Source organism: Salvelinus namaycush, chromosome 33 (genome assembly GCF_016432855.1).
Source record: "Salvelinus namaycush isolate Seneca chromosome 33, SaNama_1.0, whole genome shotgun sequence".
NCBI classification, from domain to species: domain Eukaryota; kingdom Metazoa; phylum Chordata; class Actinopteri; order Salmoniformes; family Salmonidae; genus Salvelinus; species Salvelinus namaycush.
Window position 1 is genome coordinate 1,175,317 of NC_052339.1, and position 19,236 is coordinate 1,194,552.

A 19,236-nucleotide genomic window follows, 5' to 3' on the forward strand; every position below is an offset into this window, starting at 1 on the left:
ACGTTCACACCATCCAACCTGTCCACTGAGACAATGTGATGCATAATGAAAGAGCTGAACTGAGGTTCTATCGTTTTAGAGGCTGTACTGACTTTGCCTCCCTCCTTCCTCCATCCTCCCTCCCTTCCTCTCCCCCTTCAGCTGTGCTGCTGACCATGTGCTGTATGAGGAGGAAGAAGAAGTCTTCAAATCAGGAGAACAACCTGAGCTACTGGAACAATGCCATCACCATGGACTACTTCAACAGGCACGCTGTGGAGCTGCCCCGGGAAATCACGTCCCTTGACAATGCTGAGGTACACACAGTCCTGAGACTGACTGCCACTTGTATTATTAGACCATAGAGGACTTCCTGTAGGATATGAGAAATGTTACACTTGAGGGGAAGGGCCTGTATATAATGTTATTGCTAAGTTACAGCCCCGAGTCTGGCACTCAATTGCTTTAGAGAGGACTTATTATTTAAGTGAAAGGGCTTATATGTAATGTTGTTGTGAAGCCTTGATTCAGCATGGTATAATGGACATTTAGTCCAATTGATATAAGCTGTGTGATGGCATAGATTAGAGTTTAGAAATACCAAGGGATTTAATGAATATGGAACCTATATTCATACAGGCATCACAATGTTGGGCTTTGTTCAACTTGACATGAATTCAGTGATGATACAGAAAATGTCAATCAGCGAGCCAAGTGTTGTTGCCAAGTAGCTAGAGTACTTTAGTAGACATTAGGTCAACATGTGGTTACAGTGGACTATATATATATATATATATATATACACAGTATCAGTCAAAAGTTTGCACACACCTACTCATTCCAGGGTTTTATTTTATGTTCTAGATTTTAGAATAATAGTTAAGACATCAAATCTATAAAATAGCACTCATATATAGTGCTAAATAGAATCATGTAGTAACCAAAAAAGTGTTAAACAAATCAAAATATATTTTATATTTGAGATTCTTCAAAGTAGCCACCCTTTGCCTTGATGATAGCTTTGCACACTCTTGGCATTCTCTCAACCAGCTTCATGAGGTATTCACCTGGAATGCATTTCAATTAACAGGTGGGCCTTGTTAAAAGTTCATTTGTGGAATTTCTTTCCGTAATGCGTTTGAGCCAATCAGTTGTGGTGACAAAGTAGGGGTGGTATACAGAAGATAGCCCTATTTATTAAAAGAACAAGTCCATATTATTGCAAGAACAGTTCAAATAAGCAAAGAGAAACAACAGTCCATCAATCCGGAAAATTTCAAGAACTTTGAAAGTTTCAAGTGCAGTCGCAAAAACCAACAAGCGCTATGATGAAACTGGCTCTCATGAGGACCGCCACAGGAAAGGAAGACCCAGAGTTACCTCTGCTGCAGGGGATGAATTCATTAGAGTTACCAGCCTCAGAAATTGCAGCCCAAATAAATGCTTCACAGAGTTCAAGTAACAAACACATCTCAACATCAACTGTTCAGAGGAGAATGCGTGAATCAGGCCTTCATGGTCAAATTGCTGCAAAGAAACCACTACTAAAGGACACCAATATGAAGAAGAGACTTGCTTGGGCCAAGAAACATGAGCAATGGACATCTTTGTGAGACGCAGAGTAGGTGAACGGATAATCTCCGCATGTGTGGTTCCCACCGTGAAGCATGGAGGAGAAGGTGTGATGGTGTGGGGTGCTTTGCTGGTGACACTGTGATTTATTTAGAATTCAAGGCACACTTAACCAGCATGTCTACCACAGCATTCTGCAGCAATACGCCAGCCCATCTGGTTTGCGCTTAGTGGGACTATCATTTGTTTTTCAACAGGACAATGACCCAAAAACACACCTCCAGGCTATGTAAGGGCTATTTGACCAAGGAGAGTGATGGAGTGCTGCATTAGATGACCTGGCCTCCGCAATCACCCGACCTCAACCCAATTGAGATGGTTTGGGATGAGTTGGGCCGCAGAGTGATGGAAAAGCAGCCAACAAGTGCTCAGCATATGTGGGAACTCCTTCAAGACTGTTGGAAAATAATATCTTTGAAGAATCTCAAATATAAAATAGATTTTGATTTGTTTAACACTTTTTTGGTTACTACATGATTCCATATGTGTTATTTCATAGTTTTGATTTCTTCACTATTATTCTGCAATGTAGAAAATAGTACAAATAAAGAAAAACCCTTGAATGAGTAGATGTGTCCAAACTTTTGACTGGTGCTGTATATATGTGGACTATAGTGCCATCTGCTGTAAGATGGTACAGCTAATGGTAAAGCTAAAATGTTCCACTTCGACAAATAATTGGTGTCATTTTTAGACCTTTTTAGCTTATCCTTTATTTAGTCCATCACATTTCAGTTCACTCTATTGACATATTTGTGTTGCTATGAAATCAGTAAGTCTTATCGGGCTATCTTCTCATCTGCATACTGACCACACCTCTATTTCTGGTTTGTCCTCCTTTTTTTGTTCCCTCCATCGCTTTCTCTCTCCGTCCATCTCTCTGGTGGTGCAGGAGTGGATGCCGAGGTTGGAACATGTTTAGGATGCTCGTGGTGACACACAGGTGTTGTGTTGCGTCCCTGTTTTATTCCTCCTCTCACTGGAGCTTTGCCTCATCCCTTCCTCCCTCCATCCATATTGTTCTTTCCTAAAGTGCCTCTAGCTTGTCTGGTGCTGTTACCGTAGGGATGAATTGTGAATAGATTTATCTCTATGGCCGTTACAGTCCATATCTATTGCTTATTTTTCCTGAATAGCCTTTTTCCAGTGCAACCTAGAATATCTATATATAGTACTATATATAGTAATTTGTTTCTGTTAGGGTTTGGGGTATTGCCAGTTAGAATGTACCTCTCTTTTTCTCCTCTCTTTCGGTAGGGCTCGTACTTCTGAATCACTGTGTTGGGTTTTTTTCAGCTTTTTCTCCGCCACCCCCCACCCCATGTTCTGTCTTTTAGCTGAGCAACCGTCACTATTTCTCTCTCCTCTTTCTCTCTCCCTCTGCTGTGTTGCGTTTTCTGCTGAGTCACCCCTCCTTTGCCCTTCTTTCTTTCTTTTCTCTGTCATTGGCGCCTGTTCATCTACCGTCTCTCCTTCCCTCTATTTTTCTCTCTGTGTGTTCTCTCTGCTAGCGTAATCATTCAGCCATCTTTTGTCCTCATGGGAATGGTTTGTGTCTGCCAAGTCACAAAACACTCTGCCCTGAATCTCACTAGCCTTTAGAATCAGCTAGTATTTCTCTTCTATAGTGTGTACCTGGCATGAATCATGCCCATTTATGTGATGTAGTGTCATGCTAATGTGTATGTTGTGTATGTTGTGTGTGTGTGTGTGTGTGTGTGTGTGTGTGTGTGTGTGTGTGTGTGTGTGTGTGTGTGTGTGTGTGTGTGTGTGCTCCTGTGTGTGTTCCAGGAGCAGGAGACGTGTCTACCCCCTAACGGGGACTACAGCGACAGTGGGGTGGTGCTGGTTAACCCTTTCTGCCAGGAGACCTTGTTCATCAACAGAGAGAAGTCCTGCTACATCTAGAGAGGAGGGACGCTGGTCTTGTGGCCATGTCCTGAAACCACCAATACAAGACTGTCAAAAATAAAAGTTTGACTTTCAAAATTAAAGTCCCCCGCCACTGCTTTCTCCCTATTCTCCCTCCACTGTCATTTTTATATATGTGGTAAATCTTCAGAGACTCCCACTTTATACTGTACATTATGAATATATAGACAATACTAAGAGAAGAGCTAATAACAGACAGTATTTACTATGAGGGTGCGCCCGCATATTTTTCTGATGTACATTTTCTACAAATGCTTAATTGTGATAAGGGTTTTTATGTCTTTATAAACCACTGAGTGTGTGTGATTTCCATTTTGTTACAGTGTCTTGATGGTGAGAACATTGTGGACGTGGCCACTTGAATTCTGCTTTAGAGAGAAGATATTCTGTAAGAACGTTGTGTTTCATTTTCTTTTTAATCAAACCCCAAATAATCACTGAAAATCCTGTTGAACTTGAATTCTGTACCTACGAGATTTAGGGCAATGTTTGTGAGACCAGGTTTTAGTAGAGGCAATGGAGGTGTTATAATTTGAACTGCCTCTGTAGTATGGGGACTGTCTGTCTGTGTCTCTCTTTGCCTCTCTCTCTCTGCCTCTTTGCCTCTCTCTCTCTCTCTGCCTCTTTGCCTCTCTCTCTCTCTCTGCCTCTTTGCCTCTCTCTCTCTCTCTGCCTCTTTGCCTCTCTCTCTCTCTCTGCCTCTTTGCCTCTCTCTCTCTGCCTCTTTGCCTCTCTCTCTCTCTCTGCCTCTTTGCCTCTCTCTCTCTCTCTGCCTCTTTGCCTCTCTCTCTCTCTCTGCCTCTTTGCCTCTCTCTCTCTCTCTGCCTCTTTGCCTCTCTCTCTCTCTGCCTCTTTGCCTCTCTCTCTCTCTTTGCCTCTTTGTCTCTCTCTCTCTCTCTCTCTCTGCCTCTTTGCCTCTCTCTCTGCCTCTTTGCCTCTCTCTCTCTCTCTCTCTCTCTCTCTCTCTCTCTCTCTCTCTCTCTGCCTCTCTCTCTCTCTCTCTCTCTGCGTCTCTCTCTCTCTCTCTCTCTGCGTCTCTCTCTCTCTCTCTGCCTCTCTCTCTGCCTCTCTCTCTCTCTTCCTCTCTCTCTCTCTGCCTCTCTCTCTCTCTGCCTCTCTCTCTCTCTGCCTCTCTCTCTCTCTTTGTGTTATGGAGTAGATTCTGGTTTTGACACTCAATGAGGTTTGTTTAACGTCTAACCTTTACTAAATATTTTGAGACCAAACGTATTGTAACCTCCCTCCATAAGTACAGTATTTGTCCCGGAGCGTAAACTATGTTTATTACTGTAATGTATAGATATTGAATGATATTCTATTTAATTTCTGGTTGTAGAAATTAAAAAGTCAGTAGAAATCATGACCAATGAAAATACTGAGATAATATTTTATCCTGAATATTTACTGTGAGCTCATACAGTGGCAGTTTAATCAAACATACGTATTTTGTTTCATTATCAAATCAATTTCAGTTTGTCATGCTTTACTTTTGCTTTGTCACATATTTATATTTGCTAAATGCTGCCTCTGTTACGGCGTCTGTTTGTCACATTGTGAAACGCTGATCTGTTAAATCATACTTCCCTGTGTTTGAAGATTTTGTTGAATATGTTGTCAAACTACTGGATGTATGTCGCTGCAAATGGGCATGTGGTGCCATACCAGAGAAAGGGTATTTTGCTACATGTAGAATGGAGAGGAGGGGCAGTATCTTTGGTCCACCGTCATGTCTTTTTTGTATCGTAGCATAACGCAGTACTTTTGACAGCTGAGCAATAAAAGACAAAAGCTTTTAACGTTCTCTGTGTTTTACTGACTATACATGTGTTTTACTCCTTCCACTCATCAATGAAGACTGTAATGACGCTTGTTACTTGTTGCATATTAACAGTTCATCTATGCCATTCTATACACATGGCCTCACTGTCATTGGAAAAAGCCTACACTTTGCTAATGCTTATCTAGAGAGCTTCACTACTTGCAGTTCATTAATGAGCTGTCACTTTCTCCTCCCAAGCCCCAAAAAAACACTTCAATATATTACAAATTCAAATACGAGATATACTTTTCTAGTATATCTTAAAAGGTGCAATATGCACAAATCTCTCCATCATTTCCTGGTTGCTAAAATTCTAATAGTTCACATAATTTCAGTTCATGTGACAAAACAAGCAGTCATTGTGTGGAGATTGTACCATCTCAACCGCTGTGAAATATATTTTCCATAACCAACAATATTGTATTTACAGCTATTTGAAGCTGGTGTACAAAACTAAAAGTAAAAGATGCAAAAACTAAAACATAAGAATGGGAAGCATAGAAATAGTGCACATAGAACAGATATACTGCTTCTCAGACTGACTTTCAACGAGAAGACAGATTGATAACCCATTTCTATGTGAACTGGTTCGGCACGTACAGCTTCAGTACACTATACATATACTATCATTTAACTTAAACACACTTATTAAATGTGTACTTTAAATGAATTGTTTTTCAGTGTTTTAGTATACTACAGTGAGCTCCAAAAGTATTGAGACAGTGATAAATGTGTTGTTGTTTTGGCTCTGTACTCCAGCACTTTGGATTTGAAATGATGCAATGACTATGAGGTTGTATGCATTTGCTGTTTGTTTTGGTTCTTTCAGATTATTTTGTGCCCAATCGAAATGAATGGTAAATAATGTATTGTGACATGTTGGAGTCACCTTTATTGTAAATCAGAATATAATATGTTTCTTAACACTTTTACATGAATGTGGATGCTACCATGACTACGGATAATCCTGAATGAATCGTGAATAATGATGAGTGAGAAAGTTCCAGACGCACAAATATCATACCCCCAAGACATACTAACCTTTCACCATTACAATAACAATCTGGACACAACCAAAACAAACAGCAAACGCATCCAACAAATATATTGTCACAAGCTTGATGATTGCGTGCTATGAATATGGGACCAACAGTGGTGGAAAAAGTACCCAACTGTCATACTTGAGTAAAAGTAAAGATACCTTAATAGAAAATTACTCAAGTAAAAGTGAAAGTCACCCAGTAAAATACTACTTGAGTAAAAGTCTAAAAGTATTTGGTTTTAAATATACTTAAGTATCAAAGTAAATGTAATTTCTAAAATATACTTAAGTATTAAAAGTAAAAGTATAAATAATTTCAAAGTCCTTATATTAAGCAATCCAAACGGCACCATTTCTTTCTTTATTTTTATTTACAGATAGCCAGGGGCACACTCCAACACTCAGACATAATTTACAAACGAAGCATGTGTGTTTAGTGAGTCTGCCAGATCAGAGGTGGTAGGGATGACCAGGGATGTTCTCTTGATAAGTGTGTGGATTGGACCATGTTCCTGCCCTGCTAAGCATTCAAAATGTAACAAGTACTTTGTGGTGTCAGGAAAAATGTATGGAGTAAAAAGTACATTATTTTCTTTAGGAATGTAGTGAAGTGAAAGAAAAAATAAATAGTTAAGTACAGATACCCCAAAAAACTACAATATGTTAGTAGTACTTTAAAGTATCATTACTTAAGTACTTTACAACACTAGGGACCAAATACTTAACTTTCTACCACTTTAATACACATAAGTGAATTTGTCCCAATACTTTTAGTCCAGTAGAACGGTGTTACTATGCCCAAAAAGTGCTGCAATTTTGAAACCCAATATGGATTGAAATACCCTCAAATTAAAGCTGACAGTCAGCACTTTAACCTCAAAGTCATTGTATAATTTCAAAGTTCTGGAGTACAGAGCCAAAACAACAAAAAATGTGTCACTGTCCCAATACTTTTGGAGCTCACTATCATAACACTTAAGCACACGTATTAAAAGAGTACTTCAATTTCATATGCTTCAATTGTAATAGAGTATATTAATTCAAAATACACTTGTAATTGTTTTTAAGTTGAGGCATTCCCAGTAAAGCATTAAAACAATCAAGCAACCCAGAAAAGTGCTAAAAATAGCCCATATTAACATATGCAGCCTGAGAAATAAGGTCCATGAAGTCAATAACTTGCTTGTAACAGATGACATGCATATCTCTGAAACTCACTTAGATAATACCTTTGATGATACAGTGGTAGCAATACATGGTTATAACATCTACCGAAAAGACGGAAATGCAACAGGGGCGGTGTTCAGAACCACATTCCTGTAAAGCTTAGAGACGATCTAATGTTAAATACTGTTGAAGTAATATGGCTACAGGTTCATCTGCCTCACCTAAAGCCCATTCTTGTGGGAAGCTGCTATAGACCAAGTGCTAACAGTCAGTATCTGGATAATATGTGTGAAATGCTTGATAATGTATGTGATATCAACAGAGAAGTATATTTTCTGGGTGATTTAAATATTGACTGGCTATCATCAAGTTGCCCACTCAAGAAATAACTTCAAACTGTAACCAGTGCCTGCAACCTGGATCAGGTTGCCAGTCAACCTACCAGAGTAATTACAAACAGCACAGGAATTAAATCAACATGTATTGATCAAATTTTTTCTAATGCAGCAGAACTTGGCTTTAAAGCAGTATCCAAATCCATAGGATGTAGTGATCACAATATAATAGCCATATCTAGGAAAACCAAAGTTTCAAAAGCTGGGCCTAACATAGTGTATAAGAGGTCATATAATAAGCTTTGTAGTGATTCATATGTTGATGAATATTTGCTGATCTGTGGTGTGTAATGAGGAGCAACCAGACGCTGCACTTGACACATTTATGAAATTGCTTATTCCAGTTACTAATAAGCACGCACTCATTAGGAAAATGACTGTAAAAACTGGTAAATCCCCTTGGATTGATGAGGAATTGAAAAATTGTATGGTTGATAGGGATGAGGAAGAAGGTATGGCAAATAAGTCTGGCAGCCCAACTGATTGGTAAACGTACTGCAAATTAAGAAATAATGTGACTAAACTCAATAAAAATAAACTATACTATGAAACAAAGTTAAATTATATAAAGAATGATAGTAAAAAGCTTTGTGTCACCTTAAATGACATTTGAATCAGATGGCTTATTCATCACAAAGCCCACTGATACTGCCAACTACTTGAATGTCTTTTTCATTGGCAAGATTAGCAAACTTAGGGATGACATACCAGCAACAAACGCTGACACTACACATCCAAGTATATCGGACCAAATTATGAAAGACAAGAATTGTACTTTTGAATTCCGTAAAATCAGTGTGGAAGAGGTGAAGAAATTATTGTTGACTATGAACAATGACAAGCCACCGGGGTCTGACAATCTGGATGGAAATTTACTGAGGATAATAGCAGACGATATTGCCACTCCTATTTGCCACATCTTCAATTTAAGCCTACTAGAAAGTGTGTGCCCTCAGGCCTGGAGGGAAGCTAAAATCATTCCGCTACCCAAGAATAGGAAGGCCCCCTATACTGGCTCAAATAGCCAAACAATCAGCCTGTTACCAACACTTAGTAACTTCTGTAAAAAATAGTGTTTGACCAGATACAACGTTATTTCACAGCAAACAAATTGACAACAGACTTTCAGCACGCTTATAAGGAAGGACACTCAACAAACACAGCACTTACACAAATAACTGAGGAGATGATTGTGGACTACAGGAAAAAGAGGACAGAGCACACCCCCATTCTCATCGACGGGGCTGCAGAAGAACAGGTTGAGAGCTTCAAGTTCCTTGGTGTCCACATCACCAACAAACTAACACGGTCCAAGCACACCAAGACAGTCATGAAGAGGGCACAACAAAACCTATTCCCCGTCAGGAGACTGAAAAGACTTGCCATGGGTCCTCAGATCCTCAAAAGGTTCTACAGCTGCAACATCGAGAGCATCCTGACTGGTTGCATCACTGCCTGGTATGGCAACTGCTCGGCCTCCGACCGCAAAGCACTACAGAGGGTAGGGAGAACGGCCCAGTACATCACTGGGGCCAAGCTACCTGCCATCCAGGACCTCTATACCAGGCGGTGTCAGAGGAAGGCCCTAAAAATTGTCAAAGACTACAGCCACCCTAGTCATAGACTGTTCTCTCTGCTACCGCACGGCAAGCGGTACCGGAGCGCCAAGTCTAGGTCCAAAAGGCTTCTAAACAGCTTCTAACCCCAAGCCATAAGACTCCTGAACATCTAATCAAATGGCTACCCAGAATACTTGCATTGCCCCCCTCTTTTACACCGCTGCTACTCTCTGTTGTTATCATCTATGCATAGTCACTTTAATAACTCTACCTACATGTACATATTACCTCAACTAACCGGTGCCCCCGCACATTGACTCTGTACCTGTACCCCCCTGTATATAGTCTCGCTATTGTTATTTTACTGCTGCTCTTTAATTACTTGTTACTTTTATTTCTTATTCTTATCCGTATTTTTTTTAATTGCATTGTTGGTTAGGGGCTCGTAAGTAAGCATTTCACTAAGGTCTAACCCTGTTGTATTCGGCGCATGTGACTGATCAAATTTGATTTGATTTGATTTGGCGGAGAGAAATTGATGATAAAATGATTGTGGGGCTATCTTGTTAGACTTCAGTGTAGCTTTTGACATTATCGATCATAGTCTGCTGCTGGAAAAACGTATGTGTTTTGGCTTTACACCCCCTGCTATAATGTGGATAAAGAATTACCTGTCTAACAGAACACAGAGGGTGTTCTTTAATGGAAGCCTCTCCAACATAATCCAGGTAGAATCAGGGCGTCCCCAGGGCAGCTGTCTAGGGCCCTTACCTTTTTCAATCTTTACTAACAATATGCCACTGGCTTTGAGTAAAGCCAGTGTGTTTATGTATGCGGATGACTCAACACTATACACGTCATCTACTACAGGGAGTGAAATCCCGGAAACACTTCAAATCAAATGTTATTTGTCACATACACATGGTTAGCAGATGTTAATGCGAGTGTAGCGAAATGCTCGTGCTTCTAGTTCCGACCATGCAGTAATATCTAACAAGTAATCTAACAATTTCACAACAACTACCTTATACACACAAGTGTAAAGGAATGAATAAGAATATGTACATAAAAAATATATACAGTGGGGCAAAAAAGTATTTAGTCAGCCACCAATTGTGCAAGTTCTCCCACTTAAAAAGATGAGAGAGGCCTGTAATTTTCATCATAGGTACACTTCAACTATGACAAACAAAATGAGAAAAAAAAATCCAGAAAATCACATTGTAGGATTTTTAATGAATTTATTTGCAAATTATGGTGGAAAATAAGTATTTGGTCACCTACAAACAAGCAAGATTTCTGGCTCTCACAGACCTGTAACTCCTTCTTTAAGAGGCTCCTCTGTCCTCCACTCTGTATTAATGTTACCTGTCTTAATGGCACCTGTTTTGAACTTGTTATCAGTATAAAAGACACCTGTCCACAACCTCAAACAGTCACACTCCAAACTCCACTATGGCCAAGACCAAAGAGCTGTCAAAGGACACCAGAAACAACGGTTGTGGGCGGTGATACAGCCTGACAGGATGCTCTTGATTGTGCATCTGTAAAAGTTGTTTTTGGTGATAAGCCGAATTTCTTCAGCCTCCTGAGGTTGAAGAGGCACTGTTGCGCCTTCTTCAACACGCTGTCTGTGTGGGTGGACCATTACAGTTTGTCCGTGATGTGTACGCCGAGGAACTTAAAACTTTCCACCCTCTCCACTGATTAAAAGCAGGGGTTCGCGCTTTCAGTTTTGCACGAATGCTGCCATCAATCCACGGTTTCTGGTTGGGGAAGGTTTTAATAGTTGCTGTGGGTGCAACATCACCGATGCACTTGCTAATATACTCGCTCACCGAATCAGCGTATTCATCAATGTTGTTGTCCAACGCTATGCGGAACATATCCCAGTCCACGTGACTTAACAAAGATCTGCAGTTATTTTCAGAATGGGTGGCAAGGAATAAGTTAGTTCTAAATATTTCAAAAACTAAAAGCATTGTATTTGGGACAAAACATTCACTAAACCCTAAACCTCAACTAAATCTTGTAATAAATAATGTGGAAATTGAGCAAGTTGAGATGACTAAACTTCTTGGAGTTACCCTAGATTGTAAACTGTCATGGTCAAAACATATTGATACTATAGTAGCTAAGATTGGAAGAAGTATGTCCATTATAAAGCGCTGCTCTGCCTTCTTAACAACACTATCAACAAGGCAGGTCCTACAGGCCCTAGTTTTGTCGCACCTTGACTACTGTTCAGTTGTGTGGTCAGGTGCCACAAAAAAGAAAATTGCAATTGGATTCCAGGAAGAGTAGCTGCTGCCTTGGCAATAAATACAAAATAGATTTTTTTGAATGAAACTCTGAGTGATCAAGTACACTACAAGTACACTCTTAGAAAAAAGGGTTCCAAAAGGGTTCTTCAGTCCATAGGAGGACCCCTTTTGGTTCCAGGTAGAACGCTTTTGGGTTCCATGTAGAATGCTCTGTGGGTTTGTCATGGAACCCAAAAGGGTTCTAGATGGAACCAAAATTGGTTATTCAACAGCCGAGGAACCATTTTAGGTTCTAGATAGCACCTTATTTTCTAAGAGTTGTGGCAGATCAGGGGGTCTGGTCAAGACATTTACACAGATTAGACACGGACAGAATTGTATTAGCTCGGTTTCAAGGGTGTTTACAAACAAGGGGAAAATAATAGGTCTCCTTCAGGAGGCCTCCTCCGGGACACCGTCTTCTGGGCTCCGGTGTCTTGATGTGTCCTGTGGGGAACAAAACCAAGCTCCTGCCATTATCTCTGGTACTGAGCACGACTATACTGTAGTAACCTCTCTTCCCCCAGTCACCACCCCTGTGTGCTGCCCTTCTGGCAGCTTTATGGGACTCATCCAGCTGGTAAGCAATCAGTCCCTAGATTACTCACAAACAACAATCAGCCCCAATTAGTCCTGGCTGGAGAGCCTGTCGAGACCTGGCACATTCAGCAGAGGGAGCCATCACCGCGTGATATAGACTCCATCTGTCACCAGGCCTTGATGAGTCTTCCCTGGTGGCTAACTTGCTGTATGCCACAGAGTGTATAGTTTCTGTGCCAATAATGAGTTTCAATGTACTTTCTAAATTCCTATTCAGAAGAGTGCAGAGAAAAATAACATTTACAACATCTAAATTTCCATCCAATTGGCGACAGATTTTCATGCAAATATTCTAAAATACGCATAAAGAAAATATGTGGATTTTCCCACCAGTGGTGTGTTTCCACCAAACTGAATTGTTGTGGATAAAAATCAGTGCATGATGACTAGGGCACACAAAATATACTTTTTCGCTTAAATTGTCATGTACCAAATAGAAATCTAAAGTTCAATGTGTTTCCATTGCATTTAAAACCTATTCGATAGTTTTGTCACAAAAACTGTTGCTTTAAATAGCTAATGCGCCTATTCTGGTTTTGGCACATGCGCTCTAGCCAACAGCTCACAGATACAGTGTGGATAGGCTGTGCGGGTGGCTAGTCTACATGACAAGATTATTATCGATAAGAAAGATAATATTTTTATTGGTCAAACGGCAGCCAAGCATCGATCATCGGGTCACCAGAATAAGACCCTCAAAATTCAAATCAAATTTTATTGGTCACATACACATGGTTAGCAGATGTTATTGTGAGTATAGCAAAATTATTGTGCTTCTAGTTCCGACAGTGCGGCAATATCTAGTAATCTAACAATTCCACAACATCTACCTAATACACACAAATCTAAGTAAAGGAATGGAATAAGAATATATACATATAAATATATGGATGAGCAATGGCCGAGGAGCAGCATCGACAAGATGTAATAGATGGTATAAAATACAGTATATACATATGAGATGAGTAATGCAAGACATGTAAACATTATTAAAGTGACATTAATAAAGTGACTAGTGATCCATTTATTAAAGTGGCCAATGATTTCAAGTCTGTATGTAGGCAGCAGCCTCTCTGTGTTAGTGATGGCTTTTTAACAGTCTGATGGCCTTGAGATAGAAGCTGTTTTTCAGCCTCTCGGTCCCAGCTTTGATGCACCTGTACTGACCTCGCCTTCTGGATGGTAGCGGGGTGAACAGGCAGTGGCTGTGGTGGTTGTTGTCCTTGATGATCTTTTTGGCCTTCCTGTGACATTGGGTGCTGTAGGTGTCCTGGAGGGCGGGGAGTTTGCCCCCGGTGATGCGTTGTGCGGACCGCACCACCCTCTGGAGAGCCTTGTGGTTGTGGACGGTGCAGTTGCCATACCAGGCAGTGATACAGCCCGACAGGATGCTCTCATATGTGCATCTGTAAAGGTTTGTGATGGTTTTAGGTGACAAGCCCAAATTTTTCAGCCTCCTGAGGTTGAAGAGGCGCTGTTGCGCCTTCTTCACCACGCTGTCTGTGTGGGTGGACCATTTCAGTTTGTCCGTGATGTGTGCGATGAGGAACTTTCCACCTTCTCCACTGCTGTCCCGTCGATGTGGATAGGGGGATGCTCCCTCTGCTCTTTCCTGAAGTCCACGATCATCTCCTTTGTTTTGTTGACATTGAGTGAGAGGTTGATTTCCTGACACCACACTCCGAGTGCCCTCACCTCCTCCCTATAGGCTGTCTCGTCGTTGTTGGTAATCAAGCCTACTACTGTTGTGTCATCTGCAAACTTGATGATTGAGTTGGAGGCGTGCATGGCAGTCATAGGTGAACAGGGAGCACAGGAGGGGGCTGAGCACGCACCCTTGTGGGGCCCCAGTGTTGAGGAGCAGCGAAGTAGAGATGTTGTTTCCTACCTTCATCACCTGGGGGCGGTCAGGAAGTCCAGGACCCAATTGCACAGGGCGAGGTTGAGACCCAGGGCATCAAGCTTAATGATGAGCTTGGAGGGTAATATGGTGTTGAATGCTGAGCTGTAGTCAATGAACAGCATTCTTACATAGGTATTTCTCTTGTCCAGATGGGATATGGCAGTGGGCAGTGTGCAGTGTGATGGAATTTGCATTGTCTGTGGACCTATTGGGGCGGTACGCAAATTGAAGTGGGTCTAGGGTGACAGGTAAGGTCGAGGTGATATAGTCTCTCAAAGCACTTCATGATGGCAGAAGTGAGTGCTACAGGGCGATAGTCATTTAGTTCAGTTACCTTTGCCTTCTAGGATACAGGAACAATGGTGGCCATCTTGAAGCATGTGAGGACAGCAGACTGGGAATAGGGAGAGATTGAATATGTCTGTAAACACACCAGCCAGCTGGTCTGCGCACGCTCTGAGGACGCGGCTAGGGATGCCGTCTGGGCCGGCAGCCTTGCGAGGGTTAACACGTTTAAAGTTTTACTCACGTTGGCTGCAGTGAAGGAGAGCCCGCAGGTTTTGGTTGTGGCACTGTATTGTCCTCAAAGCGAGCAAAGAAGTTGTTTAGTCTGTCTGGGAGCAAGACATCGTGGTCCGCGACGGGGCTGGTTTTTCTTTTGTAGTCCGTGATTGACTGTAGACCCTGCCACATACCTCTCGTGTCTGAGCCGTTGAATTGCGACTCTACTTTGTCTCTATACGTCGCGGAAGTTAGAATAACAATGATCCAGGGTTTTGCGAGCCCGGGTTGCGCAATCGATATGCTGATAGAATTTAGGGAGCCTTGTTTTCAGATTAGCCTTGTTAAAATCCCCAGCTACAATAAATTCAGCCTCAGGATATGTGGTTTCCAGTTTACATAGAGTCGAATGAAGTTCTTTCAGGGCTGTCGATGTGTCTGCTTGGGGTGGAATATACACAACTGTGATTTTGATCGAAGAGAATTCTCTTGGTAGATAATGCGGTCGGCATTTGATTGTGAGGAATTCTAAGTCAGGTGAAAAAAAGGACTTGAGTTCCTGCATGTTGTTATGATCACACCACGTCTCGTTAATCATAAGGTATACACCCCCGCCCTTCTTCTTACCAGAGAGATGCTTGTTTCTGTCGACGCGATGCGTGAAGAAACCAGGTGGCTGTACCGACTCCGATAGCGTGTCTCGACTGAGCCATGTTTCCGTGAAACAAAGAACGTTACAGTCTCTGATGTTTTTCTGGAAGGCAAGCCTTGCTCGGATTTCGTCTACCTTGTTGTCAAGAGACTGGACATTGGCGAGTAGTATGCTCGGGAGCGGTGCACGATGTGCCCGTCTACGGAGCCTGACCAGAAGACCGCTCCGTCTGCCCCTTCTACGGCGCCGTTGTTTTGGGTCGCCAGCTGGGATCCGATCCATTGTCCTGGGTGGTGGGCCAAACAGAGGATCCGCTTCGGGAAAGTCGTATTCCTGGTCGTAATGTTGGTGAGTTGACGTTGCTCTTATATCCAATAGTTCCTCCCGACTGTATGTAATAAAACCTAAGATTTCCCGAGGTAACAATGTAAGAAATAACACATAAAAAAACAAATACTGCATAGTTTCCTAGGAACGCGAAGCGAGGCGGCCATCTCTGTCGGCACCGGACTATAGTCCCTTTAAACATCCTAAGGTCAACATCCCCATTTACATGACAGACGTGTTTACGTCTGTCATGTAAATGTTGTAGCTACATAAAAAGATTAAATAATTTATTAGGGAAATATCCATTCTTTGTTATTTTCTTCAGTACAATGCTGAGGTTTTGAAGTTGTATTGGATTTATTTTTCTGTTAAAGACATTGAATACATGTTGGTTAATATATTTCCTACATTTAGTATGTTTAGGTTTTTCCTCTGAAGTAAGTTAATTTAAAATTGTGATTTGGTTTACTAGATACATTTCAATGTTTAACAGACAGTAACCAAAAACCGTATCTAATTTGCATATTCATACTGAGTTTACAGCATACAGACTGTTCAGAAGCCTGTTTTTCGGTTAGGGTTGTGAATCCTATTTTTGTCTGAAAAGCACCATATTCCTGCTGAATTAGACAGTGGGCTGACATTAGACCACACACTCCACGCTAGACTTCCTACCACGAAATGTACCACTGTCTTCACAGCAGGAATATGGTGCGGTTCGGAAAAAGGTTGGATTCAGACGTTATTTTGATGGCAAGGGTCACATTTCACTTTACGTCTGGTAAGTAGAGTTTCTATCGATTATACATATGCCTACCTTTTTTTAGTTTTTTTAGTTTTGTGTAGGGTTATTTTCCAGAACCATTCACAACTCAGGGAGTCCAATCACTACACAGACTCCCAATGTCGTTTATAAACCCTGGATTGCTGATGCTCCGTATTGGCCATTAAGAGGCTTTGAAGCCATCGGTTGGCCGTATTGACACTCCCTAGTAGGAGCAGTCCTCCATAGGAATGAATGGAATTCTACAGTATTTCAATTAAATGTTTCAAGGACAAAATTACGTGTATTGAAGTCAGTGGTGTAAAGTACTACTTAAGTCGTTTTTTGGTGTATCTGTACTTTAGTTCACTACATTCCTAAAGAAAAGAATGTACTTTTTACTCTACATTTTCCCTGACACCCTAAAATATTTGTTACATTTTGAATGCTTAGCAGGACAGGAAAATGGTTCAAGTCACACACTTATCAAGAGAACATCCCTGGTTATCTCTACTGGCTCTGATCTGGCAGTCACTAAACACATTAATATATGGATTTTTAAATAATTTATACTTTTACTTTTGATACTTAAGTATATTTAAAACCAAATACTTTTTGACTTTTACTGAAGTAGTATATTACTGGGTGACATTCACTTTTACTTTAGTCATTTTCTATTAAAGTATCTTTACTTTTACTCAAGTGGAATTTGGGTACTTTTTCCACCACTGCCAATAGGCTAACCTGGTGAATTTTAACATCAGGCAAATCAAATTAGCATGAAGCAGGGCCGGCGCCAGAACGAAGTAGTTGGACAGGCATTTGATTTCTATAGACAGGCCCATTTAATTTATTTTTGTCAATAGTGTCATAATGACCATAGACAGTTTTGCGAAGCTTGCAATTTATCCTACCATTGCTGCGTGTCAGTTATGATTATTTTGATATAAGCATTTTCGTGGAACAGTTCCATTTCAATAATATTTTCGTTTCGCAAAATGATTGTCACGTGGTTAATCATAAAAATTGGAATTAAAACGATAAATAACTGAAAGTTCAAATTTAACTAATGCAAGAGCACCAGCCTTTGCCATATGGACACGTTGGCGGCTAAAGAAATTAGCGTATGTGACTCAAAGATAGCCTGTAGGCTAATGCAGCAGTAGCCTAGGCCTATAACTTCCATCAACTAAGTAAAACACATAGCATTAAAGCCGACAAATAAAAACAATACATAAAAACAATAGAAAATATGATGATGAAAATACTGGTTCTTTCAATCGCATTGATCTCTCTACTCCGCCTGTCTGCCGCCCTTTCTATCTGTCTTGACTTGCGACACCAACACGCAACTTGAACTATCACTAGTGAAGAGCAACGTATCAACTCAGCAGGTTGGCATGTTCTGGTGCTTGCGCTCCATGGACAGAGAAGCCACACACATGCTCATTGCTCACACGGAGCACTCCAAACAAAAGACAATGAAAAAAATGACAAAATTCCTTAATGATTGTTATAAAATAAAGCAAAACTTGTTTCTCACAAGTGTAGCAGGTTGTGAACTCTGCAAACAACGTTTCCACTCCGAGAATGAGAACGGTAAATTACTGTAATCCATGCATTTACATAAATTAATATAACCAAATGATGGCGATTAACGGTACATTTACTAGGCATACTGGTTACATGTGTAATGGGAAATTTATTAAAAAATAAACAATCATGGGGCAATCAATTCACACAATGAAACAATGAATGTGCAAGATGTGTCTGGAGACAGCGGGGCACATTCTGGAGACCTGAGTGCATGCATTCTGGAGACCTGAGTGCATGCATTCTGGAGAGAGACGCCCACATCTTCGCCACACACCCCTCCCCTTCCTGTCAACATTTTAAATTATATTCAAGACACATTATCTTCACACATTTTCGATGCTTTTCATTGACAACCGCAACTCAATACTCAGCTCAATAATCAGCTAGGCCTATTGTCACAAAGACGCGAATGATCCTCTGTGGCTAAGTCAAGCTCTCTGGTAAAGTAATTTTAATTATTGTATTTAGACAGGAGTAATTATATAATTTTGGCAAAACATCGATGTACTTTAGGGGAAACCAGCATATAATGACGAGATGATCATGTCTCTGCCCTAACAAAGCGAGTCGTTGCGGGAATGCAGGCAACATATTATGCCCATAGAAATGCATTTGGCTTATTCAGGACTGATATTTGGAGAAGAGTGAGCCCTCTCGCTTCGCCTCTTCCTCTCTGCTAAAACTAGCGAGCGAAACAGCGCTCCTCTGTCTTACTATATGTAACCCAAAAAGTATGACATGCCATACTCCGTTGTCCACTCCAGACAGCATCAGATACACCGAGACAGAGGGGTGATGTTTCGGTCCCTCGGATGCTTTATGAGATTGATGCGTCTTTCTGTCGGCGCGCGTCTCGGTCAAATAAATGATCAATATTTTATTTGGACGGGCAATGAGGCGCGGTAGGGTGGGCCATGCTCCATAGGCCCCGCCCAAAACGCTGGCCCTGGCATGAAGACTCAAATCAAATGTGCAGGTTAATTAAAGCATGGATGTCTAGGCTACAGCACCTGTTGAATTCTGGCTAACTAAATAATTATGTACAGATCATATTATACCTAAGATG

The 19,236-nt window shown here is 41.1% G+C and overlaps 1 protein-coding gene across 1 annotated transcript in view; it reads left to right on the top strand.

Annotated features, from left to right (window-relative positions):
* Positions 1–4,193, top strand: part of LOC120027965 (transmembrane protein 108-like) — a 71,186-nt gene extending 66,993 nt beyond the window's left edge. The window contains exons 4-5 of the mRNA XM_038973062.1: positions 142–296; positions 3,403–4,193. Of these exons, the coding sequence (XP_038828990.1) occupies positions 142–296; positions 3,403–3,519 (272 nt within the window). The 3' untranslated portion in view covers positions 3,520–4,193. The remainder of the gene's footprint in view (positions 1–141; positions 297–3,402) is intronic.
* The last annotated feature ends 15,043 nt before the right edge of the window (positions 4,194–19,236 follow it).